Source organism: Pristiophorus japonicus, chromosome 6 (assembly GCF_044704955.1).
Source record: "Pristiophorus japonicus isolate sPriJap1 chromosome 6, sPriJap1.hap1, whole genome shotgun sequence".
NCBI classification, from domain to species: domain Eukaryota; kingdom Metazoa; phylum Chordata; class Chondrichthyes; family Pristiophoridae; genus Pristiophorus; species Pristiophorus japonicus.
The window spans coordinates 228,725,038-228,751,493 of record NC_091982.1 but is presented as its reverse complement, the minus strand read 5'-3'; the positions used below and the strand labels follow the sequence as shown (position 1 = coordinate 228,751,493).

General features: G+C 44.9%; 1 protein-coding gene across 1 annotated transcript in view; it reads left to right on the top strand.

The window, feature by feature from the left end:
- The window catches only part of LOC139266265 (phospholipid scramblase 2-like), a 43,996-nt gene extending 38,702 nt beyond the window's left edge, over positions 1–5,294 (top strand). The window contains exons 7-8 of the mRNA XM_070884095.1: positions 2,868–2,972; positions 5,277–5,294. Of these exons, the coding sequence (XP_070740196.1) occupies positions 2,868–2,972; positions 5,277–5,294 (123 nt within the window). The remainder of the gene's footprint in view (positions 1–2,867; positions 2,973–5,276) is intronic.
- The last annotated feature ends 21,162 nt before the right edge of the window (positions 5,295–26,456 follow it).

Here is a 26,456-nt window from a genome sequence, read left to right as displayed (position 1 = left end):
GTTTCCATTTTATATATCGGTAAAAGCTTTTACTATCTGTTTTTATGTTTTGCGCAAGTTTACTTTCGTAATCTCTCTTTCCTTTCTTTATTGCTTTCTTAGTCATTCTTTGCTGTCGTTTTAAATTTTTCCAATCTTCTAGTTTCCCACTAACCTTGGCCACCTTATACGCATTGGTTTTTAATTTGATACTCTCCTTTATTTCCTTGGTTATCCACGGCTGGTTATCCTTTCTCTTACCGCCCTTCTTTTTCACTGGAATATATTTTTGTTGAGCACTATGAAAGAGCTCCTTAAAAGTCCTCCACTGTTCCTCAATTGTACCACCGTTTAGTCTGTGTTCCCAATATACTTTAGCTAACTCTGCCCTCATCCCACTGTAGTCCCCTTTGTTTAAGCATAGTACGCTCGTTTGAGACACTACTTCCTCACCCTCAATCTGTATTACAAATTCAACCATACAATTCAAGGATCTTTTACTAGGAGATCGTTTATTATTCCTGTCTCATTACACAGGACAAGAACTAAGATAGCTTGCTCCCTTGTAGATTCTGTAACATACTGTTCTAAGAAACAATCCCGTATGCATTCTATGAATTCCTCCTCAAGGCTACCCCGTGCGATTTGATTTGACCAATCGATATGTAGGTTAAAATCCCCCATGATTACTGCCGTTCCTTTTTCACATGCCTCCATTATTCCCTTGATTATTGCCCGCCCCACCATGAAGTTATTATTTGGGGGCCTATAAACTACGCCCACCAGTGACTTTTTCCCCTTACTATCTCTAATCTCCACCCACAATGATTCAACATTTTGTTCATTTGAGCCAATATCATCTCTGACAACTGCCCTGATATCATCCTTTATTAACAGAGCTACCCCACTTCCTTTCCCTTCTTGTCTATCTTTCCAAATTGTCAGATACCCCTGTATGTTTAATTCCCAGTCTTGGCCACCCTGCAACCACATTTCTGTAATGGCCACCAAATCATACCCATTTGTAATGATTTGTGCCGTCAACTCATTTACTTTATTTCGAATGCTGCGCGCATTTATGTAGAGTGTTTAAATACTAGTTTTTAAACCATGATTGTTCGTTTTGACCCCTCCTGCAGCCCCTTTATATTCATACATATTGTCCCTTTCTATCACCTTGTGGTTTACACTTACCCCAGTGCTACTCTGCTCTGTTGCCTCCTGACTTTTGCATTCTTTCTTGGGGTCCTGTTCATCTGAGCTCTCACCTACTCTAACTAGCTCAGAGCCCTCTCTTGGGTTCCGAATACTCCTCGCATTGACCCAGAGCTTTCAGGCTTGCCTTTTTATTATACTTTGACCCTTTAGAATTTTGCTGTACAGTGGCCCTTTTTGTTTTTTGCCTTGGGTTTCTCTGCCCTCCACTTTTACTCATCTCTTTTCTGTCTTTTGCTTCTGTCTCCATTTTGTTCCCCTCTGTCTCCCTGCATTCATCTCAGGAATCAACCTTGTGAACCTTCTCTGAACTGCCTCCAATGCTATTCCTTAAATACGGAGACCAAAACTGTAAGCAGTACTCCGGGTGTGGTCTTACCAGTGCCCTGTACAGTTGTAGCAGGATTTCCCTACTCTTATACTCCATCTGCCTTGCAAAAAAGGTCATACTCCATTTGCCTTCCTGATTATTTACTTTACCTACATGCTAGCTTTATGCGTTTCATGCACAAGGACCCTGAGGTCCCTCTGTACTGCAATCGCTCCCCATCTAAATAATAATTTGCTTTTTTATTTTTCTTATAAAAATGAATAACCTCACATTTTCCCACATTACAGTCCATCTGCCAAATTTTTGCCCACTCACTTAGCCTGTCTATATCCCTTTGCAGATTCTTTGTGTCCTCTTCACAACTTGCTTTCCCACCTATCTTTGTATCATCAGCAAATTTGACTACGTTACACTCGGTCCCTTCATCCAAGTCATTAATATAGATTGTACTGATCTCTGTCACTGTCACCCCACTCGTCACTGTTTGCCAATCTGAAAATGAGCCATTTATCCTGACTCTCTGTTTCCTGTTAGTTAGCCAATCCTCTATCCACGTTAATATATAACCCCCAACCCCGTGAGCTCTTATCTTGTGTAGAAACCTTTTATGTGGCACCTTATCGAATGTTTTCTGGAAATCCAAATACACGACATCTACTGGTTCCCCTTTATCCACCCTGCTCGTTACATCCTCACAGAACTTCAGCAATTTTGTCAAACATTATTTCCCTTTCAGAAAACCATGCTGACTCTGTTTGACTGCATTTTGATTTTCTAAATGTCCTGCTACTACTTCCTTAATGATAGACTCCAGCGTTTTCCTAATGACAGATGTTAGGCTAACTCGTCTATAGTTTCCTGCTTTCTGTCTCCCTCCTTTCTTTAAAAAGAGTGTTACATTTGCAGTTTTCCAATCTGCTGGGACCTTTCCAGAATCCAGGGAATTTTGGTAGATTACAACCAATGCATCCACTATCTCTGCAGCCACTTCTTTTATGACCCTAGGGTGCAGGCCATCAGGTCCAGGGGATTTATCCACCTTTAGTCCCATTAGTTTGCCTAATACTTTATCTCTAGTGATAGTGATTGTTTTAAGTTCTTCCCCCACTCCACCCCTCCCAATAACTACTTGATTAGCAATTATTGAGATGTTTTTAGTGTCTTCTACCGTGAAGACCGATACAAACTATTTGTTCAAATTTTCTGCCATTTCCCTGTTTCCCAATATTAATTCTCTAGTCTTATCCTCTAAGGGACCAACATTTACTTTAGCTACTCTCTTCCTTTTTATATACTTGTAGAAGCTCTTAATGTCTGCTTTTATATTGTCTTTATATTTCAGGGTCAGGACTGTAGTTCTAATCTCCTTCAGTGGCCTGTCCTTCGGCTTGGCGGGAACAAGACCATTTTTCAGGGTTTCATACACATCAGGGCCTGCTTCAGTCAAGTAAATAGCCCGTTTCATTTCTAAAACCACCCGATTACGGTTTACATTATCGGGGACTTTGACGATACTATTCGCGGTGAAAAACATTTCTAGCTGCGCACACATGCTCCGAAGGTCTCTCAGTTGTGATGGAACTCTATCTGTGTTGACGTGTGCTCGAAATTTACCTCCAATTTTTAAGCTTTTCTGACAAATGAAGAACCTCTAACAGTCTCTCCATTGGTTGGCAGGATTGTCCTTCAACAAAAATTTCAGCGAGGAAATTCAAAATCGTATCCTCACTTGCCAATCAGTGATATCTTGAGACACAGCATTACACACAGCTGCACAACATGGCTTCCGAGTAAGAACTGTGCAGGGCACATGGCTTTATTGTTATTACATTAGTAGTCCGCTAGGTAGCTCTACAACACTACCAACATCCCACAGGTTCAGTTTTAACACATCTTCTGAGTAAATGGGAAGAATACTCAACAGAAACCATTGAGGTAAATGTGCAAATCAGACTTCAATTATTTCATCAGCAATTATGCTATTTCAACCATGGCGATGCCATTGTGGCATTCCCACCAGGGCCAGAAGAAGTCCAAAGAGACAAGCCTTTGTAACTTTTTATCACTTTCTTTGTGAGATCAGGAGAAGCAGGGCCTCATGCAGCCGAGAGCAGGGTGGTTTAAGGCCCACCTCAGTCCCTACCTGCCCGATTCCTGCCCTGAACTAAAATCAGGGCTCATGCCTACCTATAGTGATCTTGCTCTCCTCTTATACATTAACCAAATGAAAGGATAAGGGAAACACTTTCAAGAACCGAATTAAGATTAAAGAGCATCCACTTTCCACAATATATTTAAAATGTAAATTCTTAAGAATGCTTATCCATGTTAATAAAAGCAGCTAATATTCCCCGTGCCTGATCGGTGCCGGTGACTCTTAATGGACATTGGTCGAGGGAGGATGGTATCAGGTTGTACTGTGACACCATGAGCAGCCTGCTGATATTCACTGTTTAGACTCACACATGAAGAACGACTAATTAGAGGTGGCAGAGGGCTGCCAAAGCCCCTGGAACTATACCGCAGCATGAGTCAGTGACTTCAGGAGGAATCTGGAGCAGAAAGAGAAAGAACATAATGCATTGAAATTACATTGTGGCAATATTAATGTATAAATTCTTCTGGCCATTATTTTAACTGAGGCATTGATCCATTTATTATAATTGGGTTAGAGAGGAATTTTCATACAAATGTATTCATAGCATTCATAGGATAATATTTGCACAGTATAATTTCATGGTCAGTGTCTTCAAAGCTGTGGGATGTTGAGGGTAAGGATGCCATTGATAAAACATGATGTCCTCTGTGATGTGTCTTGCAACACACCCCAAAGTTATTTTTTTCCGAGATTTATTGATGATTAAACAGTCTCTTCATCTTTTGCGATTCCTATTCAATACTGCATTGAATCAGACTGTTCTCAACTTCAGCGCCCAATTTAACCCAAAGCTGAGCTTCCGATCCCAATTCCTCTTCATCACAAAGACCACCTCGATAACATCATCCATTTCTGCCCCTTCCTCAGATCACCTACCGCTGAATCCCTCACCCATGCCTTTGTCACCTTCAAATTCGGCTTTTGAAATATATCTTATCCCGCATTGTCTCAGTCACCCATTAATGCTGTGCTTGCTCAAATTTAATATTTCATCATTGTGTTCAAATTCCTTCATTGACTCAGTACTCCCTCTCCTCTGTGTGAGCTTCTGCAGCCCTTACCTTCCTCCAACTCTCTGTTCCTCCAACTCTGGCCTCTTGTGCATCTCAAAATCTCTTTGTCCCACAATCACCAGTCGTGCCTTCGGCCATTTACACTCCAACCTTTAGAGTTTCCTCTCTACACATCTTCAGGTCTCAACTTCGGTCTCCTCCTGCTTGAAGACACTCATTAAAACCCATCTCTTTGACCAGGCTTTTAGTCACCCATCCTAATATCACGTTCTTTGGCTCGGTGTCAATTTTTTGCTGATTATGCATCTGGGAAAGCACCTTGGGATATTTTTCTATGTTAAAGCATTAATGCAAGCTGTTGAATGAACTGTGCTCTTTCAGGATTATATGTACTATGAATCCTCGAATCGATTGAGCGGTATATGATTGGAAAGTGTTAGATTGAAAAAGATACTTGCTGAGTAAGTAAACACCTGAACAATCCCGCCACCTCTACATAAAAACTTAGCAGCATTAATGCTCTGTAACTGTATTACAATCGCAAACAATAACCCTGTTGTTTTTGTGATTAAATTTACAGGGATCAAGTACATTGTGAAGCTATTTCAATGCTATTTTCCACTACTTATGGATCTGCCTTTCCTGGATGACATTACTTAGAATGTCTTTTTTGGTTGAAAAGTTATTGGTTTGGCTTTGATGTCCATTAAGGTAAAGTCTGACCATGTTGGGTGTGTGGGAGAAAGGAGACACTCAGGTTAGAAATAGTCAGTATGGGAGGGTGAAAGTACATGCAGTGACTATCCTTCAAAGTTCACAAGCAAAAGATCTTGAAAATACACCATGGAATACAAGTGTATGTATTCGTAAATAAAAACAGAAAATTCTGGAAATACTCAGCAGGTCAGGCGGCATCGGTGGAGAGAGAAATAGAAAACAGGTTTCAGGTCGATCACTTTCATTAGAACTGGAAGCAGGAAGAGATGTAACAGTTAGTATGCAAGTATACAGGCAGAGAAAGGAGGAAAGAACGAAAGGTAAGGTCTATTGGCTGGAAGGCAGTAATATTTAAATGACAAAAGGGATGATGGTGCAAGGCAAAATGGGCTGGTAATGGGACAAGGAAAGGAACGAACGATGGGTCTAGATGCTGTAAATGGCAATAGCAGAACCATTACCAGCACCTGCTATCTAAGAAAAATGGGAACAGAGGCTACATAAAGATATACAGCTCAGAAACAGGCCATTCAGCCCAACCAGTCCAAGCCACTGGTTGTGCTCCTCCAGCTTTTTCCCGTCTTTCCTCAACTAACACAAAATCCCCTATTCCTTTCCTCCTCGTATGTTTATCTAGCATTTCCTTAAATGCATCGATACTATTCGCTTCAACCACTCCCTCCAAGTTCCACATTCTCAGCACTCTCTGGGTAAGGAACTTCCTTCTGAATTCCCTATTTGATTTCTTGGTCATTATCTTATATTGATGACTTCTAGTTATGCTTTTCCCCACAAATGGAAACTCTCTCTCTGTATGTACTCCTATCAAAACCTTTCATAGTTTTAAAGACCTCTATTAGGTCACAACACAGCCTTCTCTTTTCAAGAGAAAAGAGACCCAGCCTGTTCATCCTTTCCTGATGGGTATACCCTCGCATTTCTGGTATCATCCTTGCAAATCATTTTGTAAGCAGTAGTCCAAGTGTGGTCTAACCAAGGTTCGATACAAGTTTAGCATAATTTCTCTCCTTTTCAATTCAATCCCTATCGAAATAAACTCTTGCTAACCTGTGTAGCTACTTTCAGTGATTTGTGTATTTATACTCTGAGATCACCTTGCTCCTCTACCCCACTTAGATTCATATTTCCAAGTAATATGTGACCTCAATATTTTTCTTACTGAAATGTAGTACCTCACATTTATCTGTGTTGAATTTCATTTGCCAATTATATACCCATTCTGCAAATTTATTAATGTCCCTCTGTAATTTGTTGCAGTCCTCCTCAGTATTGATTATCCCCCCAATCTGCAAATTTAGGAATTGTATTTCTAATTCCAAAGTCTAAATTGTTAATATTAATTGTGAACAACAGTGGTCCCAGCACGAATCCTTGTGGAACACCACTACACACCTTCTGCCACTGTGAATAGCTACCCTTTACCCCTACTCTCTGCTTTCTGTCTTGAAGCCAGCTAGCTATCTATTCTGCTACTTATCCCCTGACTGCATTCGCTGACCTTGTTCATCAGTCTATTATGTGGTGTCTTATCGAAGGCCTTTTGAAAATCTAGAAACATTACATCTACTACATTACCCTGTCTACTCTCTCTGTTACCTCGTCAAAAAATTAAAGGAGGTTGGTCAAGTAAGACTTTCCTTTTAGAATTCCTGCTGACTATTCATTATTATATTTTTGGTTTCTAGATGTTCTTTTATTTTCTCCTTTAGTAGGGATTCCATTATTTTTCCTACAACCGATGTTAAGCTGACTGGTCAATAGTTCCCTGGACATGTTCTATCCCTCTTAAATATAGGTATTATGTTAGCTATCTACCTGTCCTCTGTCACTGCACCTTTTTCTAATGAATTATTAAGTATGTGTAGTAATGCCTCTGCTATCTCTTCCCTAGATTATTTTAAAATGTACGTATTTATTCATCCGGACCAGGGGTTTTATCCTCTTTGAGTTTGATTAGTTTATTTAATATTTCCCCACTTTTTATTTTAAATGCAGTTATCTAATTTCTAATCTTATCATCCAATGTCATGTCCACCTGTTCTGCCTCCCTAGTAAATACTGAAGCAAAGTAATTATTAATATCTCTGCCATTTCTCTATCGCTGCTTGTGATATTATGCTGTCTATCCCTTAGCTATTCCCATCCCAACTTTCCTTTTTTTATTCATGCGCCTGTAAAATATTTTACTATTTTGTTTTATGTTTCTTGATAATTTAGTTCCTTTTTGCCTTTCTAAATGTCTTTTTTTACTTCTCTCCTAATCTCTTTGTATTCTCACTTGTCATGCTCTCCATGTATATAGTGTATGCCTCTTTCCTTGCCCTCAATTTTTCCCTTTTTTGTCTTCATTCTTCCATGGCGTCTCATTAGTGTTTAGCTTGTTCCTGTGTTATAACAGAATATATTTTTCCCGCACTCTGTTGAACAATGTTATGATATGAAAGTTTTGAACTCAATGATGAGTCTGGTGTATGTAATCTTATTGCATTTGTATGAAATTCTTTCCTCTGATATTTAGAAATGGTGAAAGAAGAAATTCCACACAAAGGGTTCAGAACACTTGTGTCCTGAGGCATAATTTCAAGAACAAAAATGAAAGTTTACTGCAGTTGTACAGGGCCTTGGGGAGGCCTCACCTGGAATATTGTGTTCAGTTTTGGTCTCCTAATCTGAGGAAGGACGTTCTTGCTATTGAGGAAGTGCAGCGAAGGTTCACCAGAGTAGAATCATATAAAATTCTGACGGGACTGGACAGGTTAGATGCAGGAAAAATGTTCCCGATGTTGGGGAAGTCCAGAACCAGGGGTCACAATCTAAGGATAAGGGGTAAGCCATTTAGGACTGAGCTGAGGAGAAACTTCTTCACTCAGAGAGTGGTTAACCTGTGGAATTCCCTGACGCAGAGAGTTGTTGATGCCAGTTCGTTAGATATATTCAAGAGGGAGATAGATATGGCCCTTACAGCTAAAGGGATCAAGGCGTATGGAGAGAAAGCAGGAAAGAGGTACTGAGGTGAATGATCAGCCATGATCTTATTGAATGGTGGTGCAGGCTCGAATGGACGAATGGCCTACTCCTGCACCTATTTTCTATGTTTCTATATTTCTACCGTGCAGCTGCTGACAAATGTTTAATTTCACAGGTTGGAATCCATTCTTCTATCAAGCTGATTGAACAACTCCAGGGGAACCTGCCTCTTCAGAAGAAATGTCACGCCAAGCCCAGAGGGTTAGAACCTTGCCCATTTCACATCTTGAACCATTGGTTTAAATTCCGCTCTGACTGGTGTTAGATCTCTCAGTACAGATCCTTTAACAGACCACTTCCAGATAGGTCTGTGCCTGCAGCTTAAAATCACTTAGTCAGTACCAAAAATGTGCATCAAATTGACTTTAATCTGAGAAGCTATTGGGTTTGATGTCGAAAGAAATAAACATTCGCCCTAGTGCAATAGAAGCCGAAGCATTCATGTTGATGTCATAGTGTAGAGGGAGCTTAACCTTGCGACTAGGGATGGGCAATAAATGCTGGCCATGCCAGCGATGCCACATCCCATGAATGGATAAAGAAAAACAAAGCTGTGCGGCACCTGACTGGGTGCATGCAAGACGTGGGAATTCCATTCTCCAGCATGGTCATACTTTATCTTTAATGGGCGTCAAAATCAAAGTAATTATTTTTCAACCAAGAAACAAATTCTAAGTGATGTCCTCCAGAAAAGGCAGAACCAGAAGTAGTGGAAAAATGGATAGAAAACACAAACAAAATAAAGAGATTTTTAAGGTTTAAAAAAAAGTAGATTCAACAAAATGACATCACATGCCCCTTAACATTTGAGTAGGAGTCTGAACTGGGATAATCTTTGTGCTTTCTGGTGGCATATGTAGAAGATGATTGCCAACACCAGAAGATTAGATTACTCACACTATCGTCTCCGACGCAAGAGATACGTGCTTGGTGTGTGGGAGGAAGGAGGCACTTAGGGGAGAACGAGAGCCAGTATGGGGGTGGGGAGAGGGAAGGGGAACCTGCATGCCAACCCACGAGGCCACATGCCAGCTTATCAAAAACATTGACCCGTTGAAGGTTTGCCGGCTGAATGGAACGTGTGGTGTATTTGTGACTGAATCAAATGGAGCATTTTATGAGACCCTTTGTTTAATACAACACCTTAAAAAAATACAAACCAATTTCATATATGTAGTGGTGATTCCTATGTAAACACATGCCAACAAACCTTGACGTTCAATGCTAAACTTGCTAAACTCACTATGATTGAATCACTACGAGTTACATTTTATTCAGAATCCAATAGTGTGGGCTTAGTAATGCTGGATTGAGATGTTAGGTTTGATAACTTGGCTCCTGTACCAAATAATTTAGATAGTCCTCTCTTTATTTTAAGAATTATCACACTGATGGTAACTTGCTGTTTTAGCAGGAATGTTGATTTTAATCGATATGTGATTGGTCCATCAAAATGAAAATAAATCTGGATTACAATTGCCTTTTGTGAGATATTGTTTGCATGTTACTTACAGAATGATTCATTGATCAATAGTTTGATTGATTTGAAGCTTTTTTGAAGAAATAAATAACAAAGGCACCAAGTCGTTTAAAGATTTGTTAATTTGGGGGTTCCCAACATTGCTTGCCTGTTTTGGCAGGCTCCCACCATAAATCGTGCAGGAGTCTGCTGGAAAGGATGAACAGGCTGGGTGTCCTTTCGCTTGAAAAAAGAAAACTGAGGGGTGACCTAATAGAGGTCTTAAAAATTATGAAAGTTTTTGATAGTGTAGAGAGAGAGTGTTTCCATTTGTGGGGAAGAACATAACTAGATGCCATCAAGATAAGATCAATATCATGGAAGAAGACACAAAAAACCTCCTGGAAATAGTGGAGAACCAAAGGTCTAGCGAGAATGAGGAATTGAAAGAAATTCGTAAAAACATAGAAATTTACAGGGCAGAAGGAGGCCATTTCGGCCCATTGTGTCCGCGCCGGCCGACAAAGAGCCGCACGGCCCTCGGTCAGCAGCCCTAAAGGTTACATATAAATCTATGAACAATGATGGAAATGCAAACAGCACCCAGCCCAACCAAACTGCCTCACACATCTGCGACACCCCTTATACTGAAACCTTCTACACTCCACCCCAACCGGTGCCATGCGATCTCCTGGGAGAGGCAAAAAAACAGATAAAAACCCAGGCCAATTGCGTAAAAAATCTGGGAAAATTCCTCTCCAACCCATCCAGGCAATCAAAACTAGTCCAGGAGATCACTCTGGCAGTATTAGATTCTCTGAAGTACTTAACATCGTATTTGCGCCAGCCAACAAGAGGTCATCCAGTCTAATCCCACTTACCAGCTCTAGGTCCGTAACCCTGCAGGTTACGGCACTTCAAATGCCCATCCAAGCACCTTTTAAATGTGGTGAGGGTTTCTGCCTCTACCACCCTTCCAGGCAGCGAGTTCCAGACCCCCACAACCCTCTGCGTGAAGAAGCCTCCCCTCAAATCCCCTCTAAACCTTCTACCAACCACCTTAAAACTATGCCCCCTTGTAATTGACCCCTCCACCAAGGGAAAATAGGCCCTTACTATCCATTATATCCAGGCCCCTCAAAATGTTACACACCTCAATAAGGTCTCCTCTCAACCCCCTCTGTTCCAATGAGAACAAATCCAATCTGTCCTCATAGCTAAGATTCTCCATTCCTGGCAGCATCCTAGTAAATCTCCTCTGTACTCTCTCTAATGCAATCATGTCCTTCCTATAATACGGCGACCAGAACTGCATGTAATATTACAGCTTTGGCCTAACCAGTGTATAGGTGCAGCATCCAAAATCTGGAGTTCCGGAATCCGGAATGTTCCGGAATCCAGACACCGAGCCAATCTGTGGCGGGGTCGTCCGGAAACCGTTCCGAAATCCGGACTCCCCCTGCCCCGGCAGCCCGATCTCGCCTCGGCACCCCCCTCCCTCCTCCTTACCTCGGCGGCCCAACTTCGCCCCCTTACCTCGGCTGCCCGACCACACCTACCTCAGCCCAGGCAAAGACGTTACAAAATCCGGAAATATACGGAATCCAGAATGGCCTCGGTCCCAAGGTTTCTGGATTTCGGATGCTCAACCTGTATTATACAATTTAAGTATAACCTTCCTGCTCTTATACTCTATTCCTCGGCCAATAAAGGCAAGCATTCCGTATGCCTTCTTAACCACCTTACTCACCTGGCCTGCTTTTTCAGGGATCTGTGGACAAGCACTCCAAGGTCCCTTTGTTCATCTAACTTCTAAGTAGCCTACCATTTATTGTGTATAACCTTTCCTTATTAGCCCTCCCCAAGTGCATCACCTCACACTTCTCCGAATTAAATTCCATTTGCCACTGTTCTGCCCACCTGACCAGTAGATTGATATCCTTCTGCAGCCCATGACTTTCCTCTTCATTATAAATCACGCAGCCAATTTTAGTGTCATCTGTAAACTTCTTAATCATACTCCCTATATTCAAATCTAGGTCATTAATATATGCTACGAAAAGCAAGGGACCCAGTACTGAGCCCTGTGGAGCCCCACTGGAAACATCCTTCCAGTCACAAAAACATCCATCAAACATTATCCTTTGCTTCCTACCTCTAAGCCAATTTTGGATCCAACTTGCCACTTTGCCCTGTATCCCATGAGCTTCAATCTTCATGATCATTCTACCATGTGGGACCTTATCAAAAGCCTTGCTAAAGTCCATATATACTACATTGTATGCACAACCCTCATCGACCCTCTTGGTTACCTCCTCAAAAAATTCAATCAGGTTAGTCAAACACGATCTTCCCTTAACAAATCTGTGCTGACTGTCCCTGATAAATCCTTGCCTTTCTAATTGTAGGTTTATCCTGTCCTTCAGGATTTTTTCCAATAATTCTCCCACCACTGAGGTTAGGCTGACAGGCCTGTATTTACTTGGCCTACCCCTTTCTCCCTTCTTAAACAAGTGTACCACATTAGCAGTCCTCCAATTCTCTGGCACCATGCCCAAATCCAAAGAGGACTGGAAAGTGATGGCCAAACCCTCTGCTATTTCCTCTTTTGTTTCACTCAACAACCTTGGATGCATTTCATCCGCGCCTGGGGACTTGTCTACGTTCAAAGCTGCTAAACCTCTGAATACCTCCTCTCTCACTATGTTTATTTCATCCAAAATTTCAAACTCCTCCTCAATAGCAGTATCTGCATCACCCCTTTCCTTTGTGAAAACAGACGCAAAGTATTCATTAACAACCATACCCACATCTTCCGCCTCCACGTACAGATTACCCTCATGGTCTCTAATAGGCCCTACCCTTTCTTTAGTTATCCTCTTGCTCTTAATATATTTATAGAACATCTTTGGGTTTTCCTTGATTTTACTTGCCAAGAATTTTTCATGCTCTCTCTTAGCATTCCTAATATCCTTTATAATTTCACCTCTGGACTTTCTATATTCCTCCAGAGAGCCGTCAATATATGACATTAGCTTCCCTTTTTTCTTTATCCTCCCCTCGACATCCAGTGGGATCTAGAATTGTTAGTCACTCCCTTTTTCTTTCAGGGCACATGTTTGGCCTTACCCCTCCAGTTCTCCTCCTTGAGTGTCTCCCACTGTTCCGACACTGATTTACCTTCAAGTGGCTGTTTCCAGTCCACTGTGGCCAAATCACTTCTCAACTTAGCAAAGTTAGCTTTTCCCCAATGTGGGACTTTTATTCCTGGTCGATTCTTGTCCTTATCCATACCCAACTTGAATCTGACTGAATTATGGTCACTGGCACCCAAGTGCTCTCCCACTAATACCCCTTCAACCTGCCCAGCTTCATTCCTCAAAACTAAATCCAGAACCGCCCTCTCCCGTGTTGGGCTTGTAACAGGCTGACTAAAAAAGTTCTTTTGAATGCATTTTAGGAATTCCGCACCCTCTATACCCCTCACACTATATTTGTCCCAATCTATGGGCTCAATTTTGGCCAGGAGTTGCTCCATTTTTTTTGAGCAGGCTGCGTTTTCTGGCGTAACTTAAAAATCCCCAGTTTTCCTAATCAATTTGTACCAGCGTAACTCACTTAGTTACTTTTTTTTTTCGGTTTGTTTTTTTTCACAAAAGGGGGTGTTACCAGCCAGTTCTGGCCATTTAGGCAACTTTGGCCAGCTAATAGTTACTCCAGTTCTAATTAGGCCAGTGTATGTGGCCTCTCGAGAAAACGCTGGTGGAGAGTTAAAGGTGCAGGTAGGGAAATCGGCGCAGGTAGGGAAATCGGCGCAGGTAGGGAAATCGGCGCAGGTAGGGAAATCGGCGCAGGTAGGGAAATCGGCGCAGGTAAGGAAATCGGCGCAGGTAAGGAAATCGGCGCAGGTAGGGAAATCGGCGCAGGTAAGGAAATCGGCGCAGGTAGGGAAATCGGCGCAGGTAAGGAAATCGGCGCAGGTAGGGAAATCGGCGCAGGTAGGGAAATCGGCGCAGGTAAGGAAATCGGCGCAGGTAAGTGCAGCAGATGCCCGGAAAGCAGCAGCAGCAGGAGAGGTAAGAGAGAGGGGAGAGAGAGATGGGGGAGGAAGAGAGAGGTGGGGGGAGGGAGAAGGGGTGGGAGGAAGCCTTTGACCGGAGGGAGGAGAGCACTCTTGTCTGGGCTAGGGGCGGGGGAATGGACCGGGAGGCCATCCGGCTAGGGCTAGGGGCGGGCAGGAGAACTGATAGTGTTCCTGCCTGCTGGTGATTTCTAAGAGATCGATCGCACCATGAGGCCACTTGGCCAGGGCTAGGGGTGGCCAGGAGAATGAATAGGAATCACCGGCAGGCAGGAGAACGCAAGAAGTCGCACCGGCAGGCAGGAGAAGTCACAGAACGCATGCAGGAGAACTGACAGAACTCACTGGCAGGCAGAAGAACTCATAAGTTACCATGGCAGCCCGATCTTTTTGGCGCAGATCAAAGCTCCACCCTGCCTCAGATTAGACCACGCCAAAATGAAGAGATGCTAAGGGGAAATTTACAACACATTTTTTTGGACATACTCGGGCCACAAAAAATCAGGTGTAACTCTTCAAGTACACCAAAAAAGTGCTTTGGGGAAAATTGAGCCCAATATTAGGATAGTTTGAAATCCCTTACTGTTGTGTATGAAGAGTCAGGCTGAACACTGTGAGCTCAAGTAAAGTGTGACCTTAGTCTTTTATTGCAGGTTTCCAGAGTGCCTCTCCAGCCTGTGAGGCCTCCTTAAATACCTGTGCTCCTAAGGGATTATGGGATCCCTTGGGACTCCAGAGGATGAGCCCTCTGGTGGCTGTACAGAGTAAATACAAGTCCACAAATATAACAACACTCTGCCTGAAGCAAGTAGTGTAACTATTTACAATGCTGTGTCGATCTGGGTCTCTTCTTGCCCTGATTGATCATCTCGGTGTGAAAACTGGTGTTGTTGAATCATTTGTTGGGCCCTCGCTGAGCTGCTGTGCAGTTGGCCTTGCTGGGCTGCCTGGTGTGTTGGGCCCTGCAGTGTTGCTGTGGATGATGGGTTCTGCTTCGTGGTCAACCGTGGTGCCGGTTGCCACTGGTGTGTATGTTGGGGGATCAAAAAAGGTAGGGTCCAAGGTGGGTTGCTCAGGATAGTCCGTGAATCTGAGTTTGATTTCGTCCAAGTGTTTCCTGTAGATGAGTCCATTTGAAAGTTTGACCCGAAACACCCTGCTTCCCTCTTTGGCCATAACAGGGCCGGGAAGCCACTTGGGACCTTGTCCATAAGTTAATACAAATACAGGATCATTGATTTCAATCTCACGTGACACATTTGCGCTATCATGGTATGTACTTTGTTGAAGCCGCCTACTCTCTACCTGTTCATGTAGATCAGGGTGAAATAACGAGAGCTTATCTTAAGTGTTCTTTTCATGAGCAGTTCAGCAGGTGGGATCCCTGTGAGTGAGTGGGGTCTCGTGCGGTAGCTAAGCAGGACTCGGGATAGGCGAGTCTGCAGTGAGCCTTCAGTTACCCTCTTCAAGCCTTGTTTGATGGTTTGCACTGCTCTCTCTGCCTGACCATTGGACACTGGTTTAAACGGGGCAGATGTGACATGTTTGATCCCGTTACGGGTCATGAATTCTTCGAACTCAGCACTGGTAAAACATGACCCGTTGTCGCTCACCAGGACAGCGGGTAAGCCGTGAGTGCAAATATGGCCTGCAGGCTTTCAGTAGTGGCAGCGGATGTGCTAACCGACATTATCCAATCCACTTGGAGTGCGCGTCTACAACCACAAGGAACATTTTACCCAAGAACGGGCCTGCATAGTCGACGTGTACCCTAGACCACGGTTTGGAGGGCCAAGATCATAAACTTAGCAGCGTCTCCCTGGGTACATTGCTTAACTGCGAGCATGTATTACATCTGTGAACACAGGACTCTAAGTCCACATTGATACCGGGCCACCACACATGGGATCTGGCTATCACTTTCATCATTACGATGCCTGGGTGGGCACTGTGGAGATCATTGATGAAGGTGTCTCTGCCCTTCTTGGGGACCACTACTCGGTTGCCCCACAGAAGGCAGTCTGCCTGTATCGACATTTCATCTTTGCGCCGCTAGAATGGCTTTATCTCTTCCTGCATCTCCACTGGGACACTGGACTAGCTCCTGTGAAGCACACAGCTTTTGACTAGAGATAATAAGGGGTCCTGGCTTGTCCAGGTTTTGATCTGCCGGGCAGTGACGGGTGATTGCTCACTCTCAAATGCTTCCATAACCATGGCTAGATCTGCGGGCTGTGCCATTTCCACCCCCGTGGTGGGCAATGGCAGCCTACTGAGAGCGTTGGCGCAGTTTTCTGTGTCTGGCCTGTGGCGGATGGCGTAGTTGTATGCGGACAACGTGAGCGCCCAACTCTGGATACGGGCCGATGTGTTGGTATTTATCCCTTTACTCTCAGAAAACAGAGAGATAAGTGGCATATGGTCAGTTTCCAATTCGAATTTTAGCCCAAACAGGTATTGATGCATTTTCTTTATCCCATAGACACACGCTATCGCTTCTTTTCCAATCATGCTGTAGGCTCTCTCAGCCTTAGACAGATTCCTGGATGCATAAGCAACCGGGTGCAGTTTCCCAAAATCATTAGCTTGTTGCAATACACACCCGATGCCATATGACGACGCATCACATGCTAGTACCAAATGCTTACATGGATCATACAACACAAGCAATTTGTTTGAGCATAACAATTTTCTCGCTTTTACAAAGACATTTTCTTGGCTTTTGCCCCAAACCCATTCGCCCCCTTTTCGTAGTAAGACATGTAGTCGTTTTAACAATGTGCTGAGACCCAGTAAGAAGTTACCAAATTAGTTCAAGAGTCCCAGAAATGACCGCAGCTCTGTCTCATTCTGTGGTCTCGGTGTGTTCTCGATTGCCCCCGTCTTCGCGTTGGTGGGCCTGATGCCCTCCGCCGCAATCCTCCTTCCCAAGAACTCCACTTCAGGCACCAGGAAAATGCACTTTGAGTGTTTTAACCTGAGCCCCCACGCGGTTGAGTCGACTAAGAATCTCCTCTAGGTTCTGCAGGTGCTCGAATGTGTTCCGACCTGTGACCAAGATGTCGTCCTGGAAGACCACGGTGTGCAGGACCAACTTCAATAAACTTTCCGTGTTTCTCTGGAATATCGCTGCCGCTGATCGGATTCCAAACGGGCATCTGTTATAAACAAAAAGACCTTTGTGCGTGTTGATGCAGGTGAGGGCCTTCGATGATTCCTCCAGTTCCTGCATCATGTAGGCTGAAGTCAGATCCAACTTCGTGAACGTCTTTCCTCCCGCCAGCGTTGCAAAGAGATCTTCGGCTTTTGGTAGTGGGTATTGGTCCTGCAGGGAGAAACGATTGATAGTTACTTTGTAATCGCCACAGATTCTGACGGTGCCGGCTCCCTTGAGACTGGGACAATAGGACTGGCCCACTCGCTGAACTTGATCGGTGAAATGATGCCCTCTCTTTGCAGCTGGTCTAGCTCAATCTCTACCCTTTCTCTCATCATGTACGGTACTGCTCTCGCCTTGTGATGGATGAGTCTTCTCCCCGGAATTAGGTGGATCTGCACTTTTGCTCCTTGGAATTTTCTGATGCCTGAATCGAACAGCGAAGAAAATTTGTTTAAGACCTTGGCACACGAACTGTCATCAGCGGGCTATAGCGCTCGGACGTCGTCCCAGTTCCAGCGTATCTTTTACAGCCAGCTCCTGCCGAGCAGCTTGGGTCCATCACCCGGTACCACCCAGAGTGGTAGCTTGTGCATCGCTCCATCGTAGGAGACCTTTACGGTAGCACTGCCGATTACAGGAATCAGTTTTTTCGTGTAAGTTCTTAGTTTCGTGCGAACTGGAGTTAAGACTGGCCTTGAGGCCTTGTTGCACCACAACCTTTTGAAAGTCTTTTTGCCCATGATGGACTGGCTCGCGCCCGTGTCCAGCTCCATTGACACCAGGAGTCCATTTCGTTCAACATTCAGCATTATCGGGGGACAGTTCGTGGTGAATGTGTGCACCCCATGTACCTCTGCCTCCTCTATCTGAGGCTCTGGTTCATCGTGATCCTCTGTAGTTCTGTCCTCCTCTGCAACATAGTGGTTTTCAGGTTTAACAGGCTTTGCAGCTCGCCTGCACACTCGTTGGAGGTGTCCCATTGTTCCACAGCCCTTGTAAATGTACTCTTTGAATTGGCATGAATGGAAATGATGATCACCCCCACAGCGCCAACAAGGTGTTAATGGCCTTGCATTCATCACCCTTGATGGTGGACTCTGAGTCATCTGCGGACGTGCAGCTGCAGGTATGTGTGAACTGCCCTGTACGTAACGATTCGAAAACAACATCACTTTGTTCACAGTACTTGTAGCAGCACTTGTGTGCTGAGAGATTTGCTTCGTATTGTTCTGGTGGCAATGAACGCCAGGGCTATCGCTATGGCCTTACTCAAGGTTGGGGTCTCAACAGTCAAAAGTTTGCAAAGTATGGTTTCGTGGCCAAAGCCAAGTACGAAAAAGTCTCTGAGCATATGCTCCAATTGTCCTTGAAATTCGCAATGTCCTGCAAGGCCTCTTAGATCGGCGACATAACTCACCACTTCCTGGCCTTCAGATCTTTTTGTAGGTGCAGAACCGGTACCTCACCATTAGAACGCTTTCCTTCGGGTTCAAATGCTCTCGGACCAGTGTGCACAAATCGTCGCACGATTTCTCCGTGTGTTTCGCTGGAGTGAGCAGATTCTTCATGAGGCCATACTTTGGTACCCCACAGATAGTGAGGAGGATCGTCCTTCGTTTGGGAGCACTCTCTTCCCCATCTAGCTCCTTGGCTACAAAGTATTGGTCGAGTTGCTCCACAAAAGTTTCCCAATCATCTCCCTCCGAAAATTTCTCCAGGATGCCCACTATTCTCTGCATCTTTGAGTTCGCTATCTGTATCTCCTCGCCAGTTGTTGTGTAGGGAGAAAGAGTCAGACTGAACACTGTGAGCTCAAAGTAAAGTGTGACCTTAGTCTTTCATTGCAGGTCTCCAGAGTGCCTCTCCAATCTGTGAAGCCTCCTTAAAGACCTGTGCTCCCAAGGGATTATGGGATCCCTTGGGACTCCAGGGGATGAGCCCTCTGGTGGCTGTACAGAGTAAATACAAGTCCACATATATAACACTTACTATTACTGCCCTATGGTTTTTGGACTTCACAGAAATGTGCCTACATATTTGCTCTTCTATCTCCCTCCCACTGTTTGGGGGTCTATAATACACACCCAGTAGTGTGATGGCCTCTTTTTTATTTTTCAGTTTGACACATATGGCCTCATTTAATGGGACTGAAAGCCGATAAATCCCCTGAACCTGATGGCCTACATCCTAGGGGTTTGAAAGAAGTGGCTATAGAGATAGTGGATGCATCTTCCAAAATTCCCTAGATTCTAGAACAGTTCCCGCATATTGGAAGGTAGCTAATATAACCCCGCTATTTAAGAAAGGAGAGAGAGTGAAAACAGGGAACTACAGACCAGTTAGACTGACATCATTCAGAGGGAAAATGCTAGAATCTATTATTAAGGATGTGGTAATAGGGCACTTAGAATATAATAACAGGATTGGACAGAGTCAACACGGATTTATGAAAGGGAAATCATGTTTGACAAATCTGTTAAAAATTTTTGAGGTTGTAACCCGTAGAATAGATAAGGGGGAACCAGTGGATGTGGTGTATTTGGATTTTCAGAAGTCATTCGATAAGGTGCCACACAAGAGGTTATTAAACAAAATTAGGGCTCATGGGATTGGGAGTAATATACTAGCATGGATTGAAGATTGGTTAATGGACAGAAAACAGAGAGTAGGAATAAATGGATCGTTTTTGGGTTGGCAGACTGTAATTAGTTGGGTGCTGCAAGGATCAGTGCTGGGGCCCCAGCTATTCACAATCTATATCAATGATTTGGATGAGGGGACCAAATGTAATATATCCAAGTTTGCTGATGATACAAAGCTAGATGGGAATGTAAGTTGTGAGGAGGATGCAAAGAGGCTTCAAGGGGATATGGACAGGCTAAGTGAGTGGGCAAGAACATGGCAAATGGAATATAATGTGGAGAAATGTGAAGTTATCCACTTTGGGAGGAAAAATAGAAAAGCAGAGTATTTTTTAAACAGTGAGAGATTGGGAAATATTGGTGTTCAGAGGGACCTGGGTGTCCTTGTACACGAATCACTGAACGTTAACATGCAGGTACAGCAAGTGATTAATAAAGCAAATGGTATGTTGGCCTTTATTACAAGAGGATTTGAGTTTAAGAGTAAATACATCTTATTGCAATTATATAGGACCCTTGTGAGACCACACCTGTTGTATTGTGTACAGTTTTGGTCTCCTTACCTAAGGAAGAATACACTTGCCAAAGAGGGAATGCAACAAAGGTTCACCAGACTGATTCCTGTGTTTGTCCTATGAGGAGAGATTGAGTAGACTAAGCCTATATTCTCTAGAATTTAGAAGAATGAGAGACGATCTCATTGAAATATACAAAATTCTTACAGGGCTTGACAGGGCAGATGCAGGGAGGATGTTTCCTCGGGCTGGGGAGTCTAGAACCAGGGGTCACAGTCTCAGAATCAGGGTTCGGCCATTTAGGACTGAGATGAGGAGAAACTTCCTCACTCAGAAGGTGGTGAATCTTTGGAATTCTCTCCTCGAGAGAGAGCTGTGGAGCTCAGTCTTTGAGTAAATTCAAGACAGAGATAGATAGATTTTTGAATATTAAGGGAATCAAGGGATATGGGGATAGTGCAGGAAAATGGAGTTGAGGTAGAAGATCAGCCATGATCTTACTGAATGGCAGAGTTAGATGAGGAAAGACGGGAGGAGGCTCGAATGGAGCATAAGCGTTGGCGTGGACTGGTTGGGCCAAATGGCTTGTTCTATGTAATCCTATGAATGGCCACAAACTCTGCTGGGAGTTCGATAAGGTGTGTTCTGGACTGGCACGGAGTTACTGAGCACATGCTTGGGGGCACAGCCTCTGCCTGCCATTGATGCAGAGGAGGCCGGGATATCCTACACTGCTAGTACCTCCATCCTCAGCATAACGGGGATCAGTGCGGAGGCCGAATGTCAAGTGAGATTGGACAGGCTATCCTCCTGATGGGTAGAATGGATGCAGGCATGGGGTTCAGACGAGAGAGTCTGGCCTGAACCCCCAATAATTTCTGTTTTATGATTAATTTGGCCCCTGAGAGGGTCGCTCGGGGCCAATGTTGTGTTTACAGCAGAGGACCCTTGAGATCAACCCACGCCCCCACCAGATCTAGCAGCTGGCTGGATTTCCCGGCATTGTGGGGCAGGAGGCCACCTGAGATACCCATGTAATGGTGCAGGTGCCAGCCAGCCCAATGCAAATGAAGCGCTCTCTCGCAGGCCCCACACAATCCAGCCCCATCAACTTTGGACACAGCCAGCAGTCACAATCCTGGTGTAAGTGCTGGGATAGGGGCCCATGGAATTTCAGCACCAGCCTGTTTGACGGACAACCTTGAAGGAACTCATCAGAAAGATAACGTCCCTCCTGTGATAGCTCAGTGAATGTATCCAGCGGAGAGCAAGCAGAGCTCAGCTATGATCCTGGTCACAAGTAGTTGCTCTCCACCAGGGCAGCAGTAGAGGCTCAGCAATTGGCCTGAGCATCCTGGTTTACAGAGGGGAATGACCAGCCAGAGTCGTCACTTCCACTTGACATCCAGTAACCCCTGCTGGAATTACTCAAATGTGGATATGTGACACTTCCCACATTCAAATAGCCTGCCAACACTCACTGTCAGGAACCACGCATGAATAATGTCCACCTGACTCCTGTACTGGAGAGCGACCAGCTCCAATTACACTTATCCTTCTGGAAGAAACAACTTCAGGAGCTATGAAAAGAAAGACTTGCATCTATACAGTGCTTTTCACGACCATCGACTGTCCAAAGCACTTTATGGCCAATGAAGTACTTTTGAAATGTGGTCACTGTTGCAATGTAGGAAACACGGCAGCCAATTTGCACACAGCAAGGTGCCACAAACAGCAATGAGATAATGACCAGATAGTCTGTTTAGTGTTGTTGATTGAGGGATAAATATTGGCCAAGACACTGGTGACAGTGCGTATGCACAACAGAGGCAGGCCCAACCGTGCGCATGCCCAGAAGGACACAAAAATATTCGTGCAGATAGTCAGTTTATCGTCTCATCCAAAAGACAGGAATGGGACTTGAACCCACAACTTACTGTCTTAGAGGCAACAGTGCTACCCACTGAGCCTCAGCTGACACATAAGATACAGACCAGAAAAACACAAATCGGGCTTTGACTACATTTTCTCCACCTCACTTTCAATAGAGGAGGTACAAACAGCAAACCATTTACATTTCACAGGAGAGACAAGGAGGGGGTATTGAGCAATAGGGTAAAACAGACAAAATCAGATCAATCTCCCGATTTCCATTTGGGAGAGCTGTACAACAAGGAGAAGCAAGACTATGCCCTACCCACTGGCAAATTCTCTGGTGGAACAATGTATATTCTGTGCCCATTGGGTTTGTCCGCTCTCAAATACATTGTTAATGCGTACACTACATTCATGGATGTGAGACTGTTACATCTTTTTATTTGTCCTCATTAAAAGTGATTGGTAACTGAATCTAGAGAACAGAAGAGCAAGTAATGATGAGCTGCAGTCATTGGCACATGTTTGGAGTACTTCACACAGACTGCTCGCGTCACTCAGCCTGTATACATGCCAACCTTCTGCATTTTAAGCTTACAGCATTTCAACCCATGTGACAACTTGTGTGGTCTTGCACAAGAAATGTCAAGGCTAATCCCAGAGCAGGAAGAGGAAAGACTGGAAACAGCTCAGCTTTTTAGATCTTGAAAGGTGCTGAGAGGTATGCATAAGATGGCAAATGATGTGGAAAAGGTATATTGTGGAAAATAACTTCATACTATATCCTGAGAGCTGGACAAGAACAAGTTTCAAACTAGTAAAAAGCACTGAAACCAGAAATTCCTCACACAAAATGGTGCTTTTTACCAGTTGGACGCACTGCCAGTGGAACACGTGGGACCAGCGCCTGGGAGGGGCAGTGGTAAGACAGGGAGGGGCAGTGGGATCAGCGCCCGGGAGGGGCAGTGGGAAGACCGGGAGGGGCAGTGGGATCAGCACCCGGGAGGGGCAGTGGGAAGACCGGGAAGGGCAGTGGGAAGACCGGGAGGGGCAGTGGGAAGTCCGGGAGGGGCAGTGGGAAGACGGGGAGGGGCAGTGGGAAGTCCGGGAGGGGCAGTGGGAAGATGGGGAGGGGCAGTGGGAAGTCCGGGAGGGGCAGTGGGATCAGCGCCCGGGAGGGGCAGTGGGAAGACCGGGAGGGGCAGTGGGAAGTCCAGGAGGGGCAGTGGGAAGTCCGGGAGGGGCAGTGGGAAGATGGGGAGGGGCAGTGGGAAGTCCGGGAGGGGCAGTGGGATCAGCGCCTGGGAGGGGCAGTGGGAAGTCCAGGAGGGGCAGTGGGAAGGCTGGACCATTTTGAGGGCCGGGCCTCATTTAAACAGAACCAGTGCGCTAACCATCCCAAAACGGACGACACGAGGTTTGGGCCAACGCAACATCGGTCACGTTAAGTCCTGGAGTGGGGGTTCACAATTGTTGAGGGGAGGGGCAGGGGAGCCCGGGGTGGCAGTGGCCCAGGTTATTTTTGTGAGGCCAAGAGGAGTCCCACAAAAATATATTTTCTCCCACCTACCTTCAGAGGGCTTCCTCACCAATCTACCTGTCGCAAATACATCTGTCCATGACAATATTAGTAGCAGTGACTACAGTCCTTGTGGAGATGACATCCCATCTTCACACTGAGGACACCCTCCATCGTGTTGTGTGACACTATCACCGTGCTAAATGGGATAGATTCATAACAGATCTAGCAACTCAAGTCTGGGCATCCATGAGGCGCTGTGGGCCATCAGCAACAGCAGAATTGTATTCCACCACAATCTGTAACCTCATGGCTCGGCATATCTCTCAACCTACCATTACCATAATGCCAGGAGACAAACCCTAGTTTAATCAGGGGAGCATGGCAGGAGCAGCACCAGGCATACATAAAAATGAGGTGCAAACCTGGGGAAGCTGCAACACAGGACTACATGCATGCTAAATAGTGGAAGCAACATGCAATAGACAGAGCTAAGCGATCCCACAATCAACGGATCAGATCAAAGCTTTGTAGTCCTGCCACATCCAGTCCTGAATGGTGATGGACAATTAAACCACTAGCAGGAGGAGGAGTCTCCATGAATATCCTCATCCTCAATGATGGCGGAGCCCAGCAGGCGAGTGCAAAAGACAAGGCTGAAGCGTTTACAACCATCTTCAGCCAGAAGTGCCGAGTGGATGATCCACACCGGCATCCGCCTGAGGTCCCCACCATCACAGAAGCCAGTCTTCAGCCAATTCGATTCACTCCACGTGATATCAAGAAACGGCTGAGTGCACTGGATACAGCAAAGGTTATGAACCCCGACAGCATCCTGACTCTCGTGCTGAAGACTTGGACTTCAGAATTTGCCGCACCTCTAGCCAAGCTGTTCCAGTATAGCTACAACACTGGCATCTATCCGACCATGTGGAAAACTGCCCAGGTATGTCCTGTCCACAAAAACAGGATAAATCCAAATCCGGCCAATTACCGCCCCATCAGTCTACTCTCAATCATCAGCAAAGTGATGGAAGGAATCGTCGACAATGCTATCAAATGGCACTTACTCACCAATAACCTGCTCACCAATGCTCAGTTTGGGTTCCGCCAGGACTACTCGGCTCCAGACCTCATTACAGCCTTGGTCCAACCATGGACAAAAGAGCTGAACCCCAGAGGAGAGGTGAGAGTAACTGTCTTTGATATCAAGGCAGCATTTGACCGAATGTGGCATCAAGGAGCCCGAGTAAAGTAGCAAGGGCCTATGTTCATATTGAATGGTGGTGTAGGCTCGAAGGGCCAAATGGCCTACTCCTGCACCTATTTTCTATGTTTCTATATTTCTATGTTTCCCTTGGTGGAGGGGTCAATTACAAGGGGGCATAGGTTTAAGGTTGTTAGAAACATAGAAACATAGAAAATAGGTGCAGGAGTAGGCCATTCGGCCCTTCGAGCCTGCACCGCCATTCAATGAGTTCATGGCTGAACATGCAACTTCAGTACCCCATTCCTGCTTTCTCGCCATACCACTTGATCCCCCTAGTAGTAAGGACTACATCTAACTCCTTTTTGAATATATTTAGTGAATTGGGCTCAACAACTTTCTGTGGTAGAGAATTCCACAGGTTCACCACTCTCTGGGTGAAGACGTTTCTCCTCATCTCGGTCCTAAATGGCTTGGTGGAAGGTTTAGAGGGGATTTGAGGGGAAGCTTCTTCACGCAGAGGGTTGTGGAGATCTGGAACTCACTGCCTGGAAGGGTGGTAGAAGCAGAAACCATCACCACATTTAAAAGGTACTTAGATGGGCACTTGTGCCATAACCTGCAGGCTGTTCGACTGGTAAGTGTAGCTCTCTTTTAGACTGACTTTTAGATTGGTTTAATTGGCAGCGAACTACTAAGTAGCTGTTTGGTATTTAAGTAAATTTTAGTAAGTAAATTAATTTAAGGGTTAAGTCATGGCAGGAGAGCTCGGACCTGTGTCATGCTCCTCCTGTGCTATGTGAGAAATCAGGGACACTTCCAGTGTCCCTGACTACTATGTGTGCAGGAAGTGTGTCCAGCTGCAGCTCCTGACAGACCGCATGACAGCACTGGAGCTGCGGAGGGACTCACTCTGGAGTATGCGTGATGCTGAGAATGTTGTGGATAGCACATTTAGTGAGTTGGTCACACCGCAGGTAAGGGTTAGAACAGATAGTGAATGGGTGACCAAGAGACAAGGCAAGAGCAGGAAGGTAGACTGGGTCTTTACTCGTTGGAGTTCAGAAGGATGAGGGGTGATCTTATAGAAACATTTAAAATAATGAAAGAGATAGACAAGATAGAGGCAGAGAGGTTGTTTCCACTGGTCAGGAGACTAGAACTAGGGGGCACAGCCTCAAAATACGGGGGAGCCAATTTAAAACCGAGTTGAGAAGGAATTTCTTCTCCCAGAGGGTTGTGAATCTGTGGAATTCTCTGCCCAAGGAAGCAGTTGAGGCTAGCTCATTGAATGTATTCAAGTCACAGATAGATAGATTTTTAACCAATAAGGGAATTAAGGGTTATGGGGAGCGGGCGGGTAAGTGGAGCTGAGTCCATGGCCAGATCAGCCATGATCTTGTTGAATGGCGAAGCAGACTTGAGGGGCTAGATGGCCTACTCCTGTTCCAATTCTTATGTTCTTATGTAAGATGAAGAAAGGTTGAGCAGGTTGGGCCTATATTCATTGGAGTTTAGAAGAATGAGAGGTGATCTT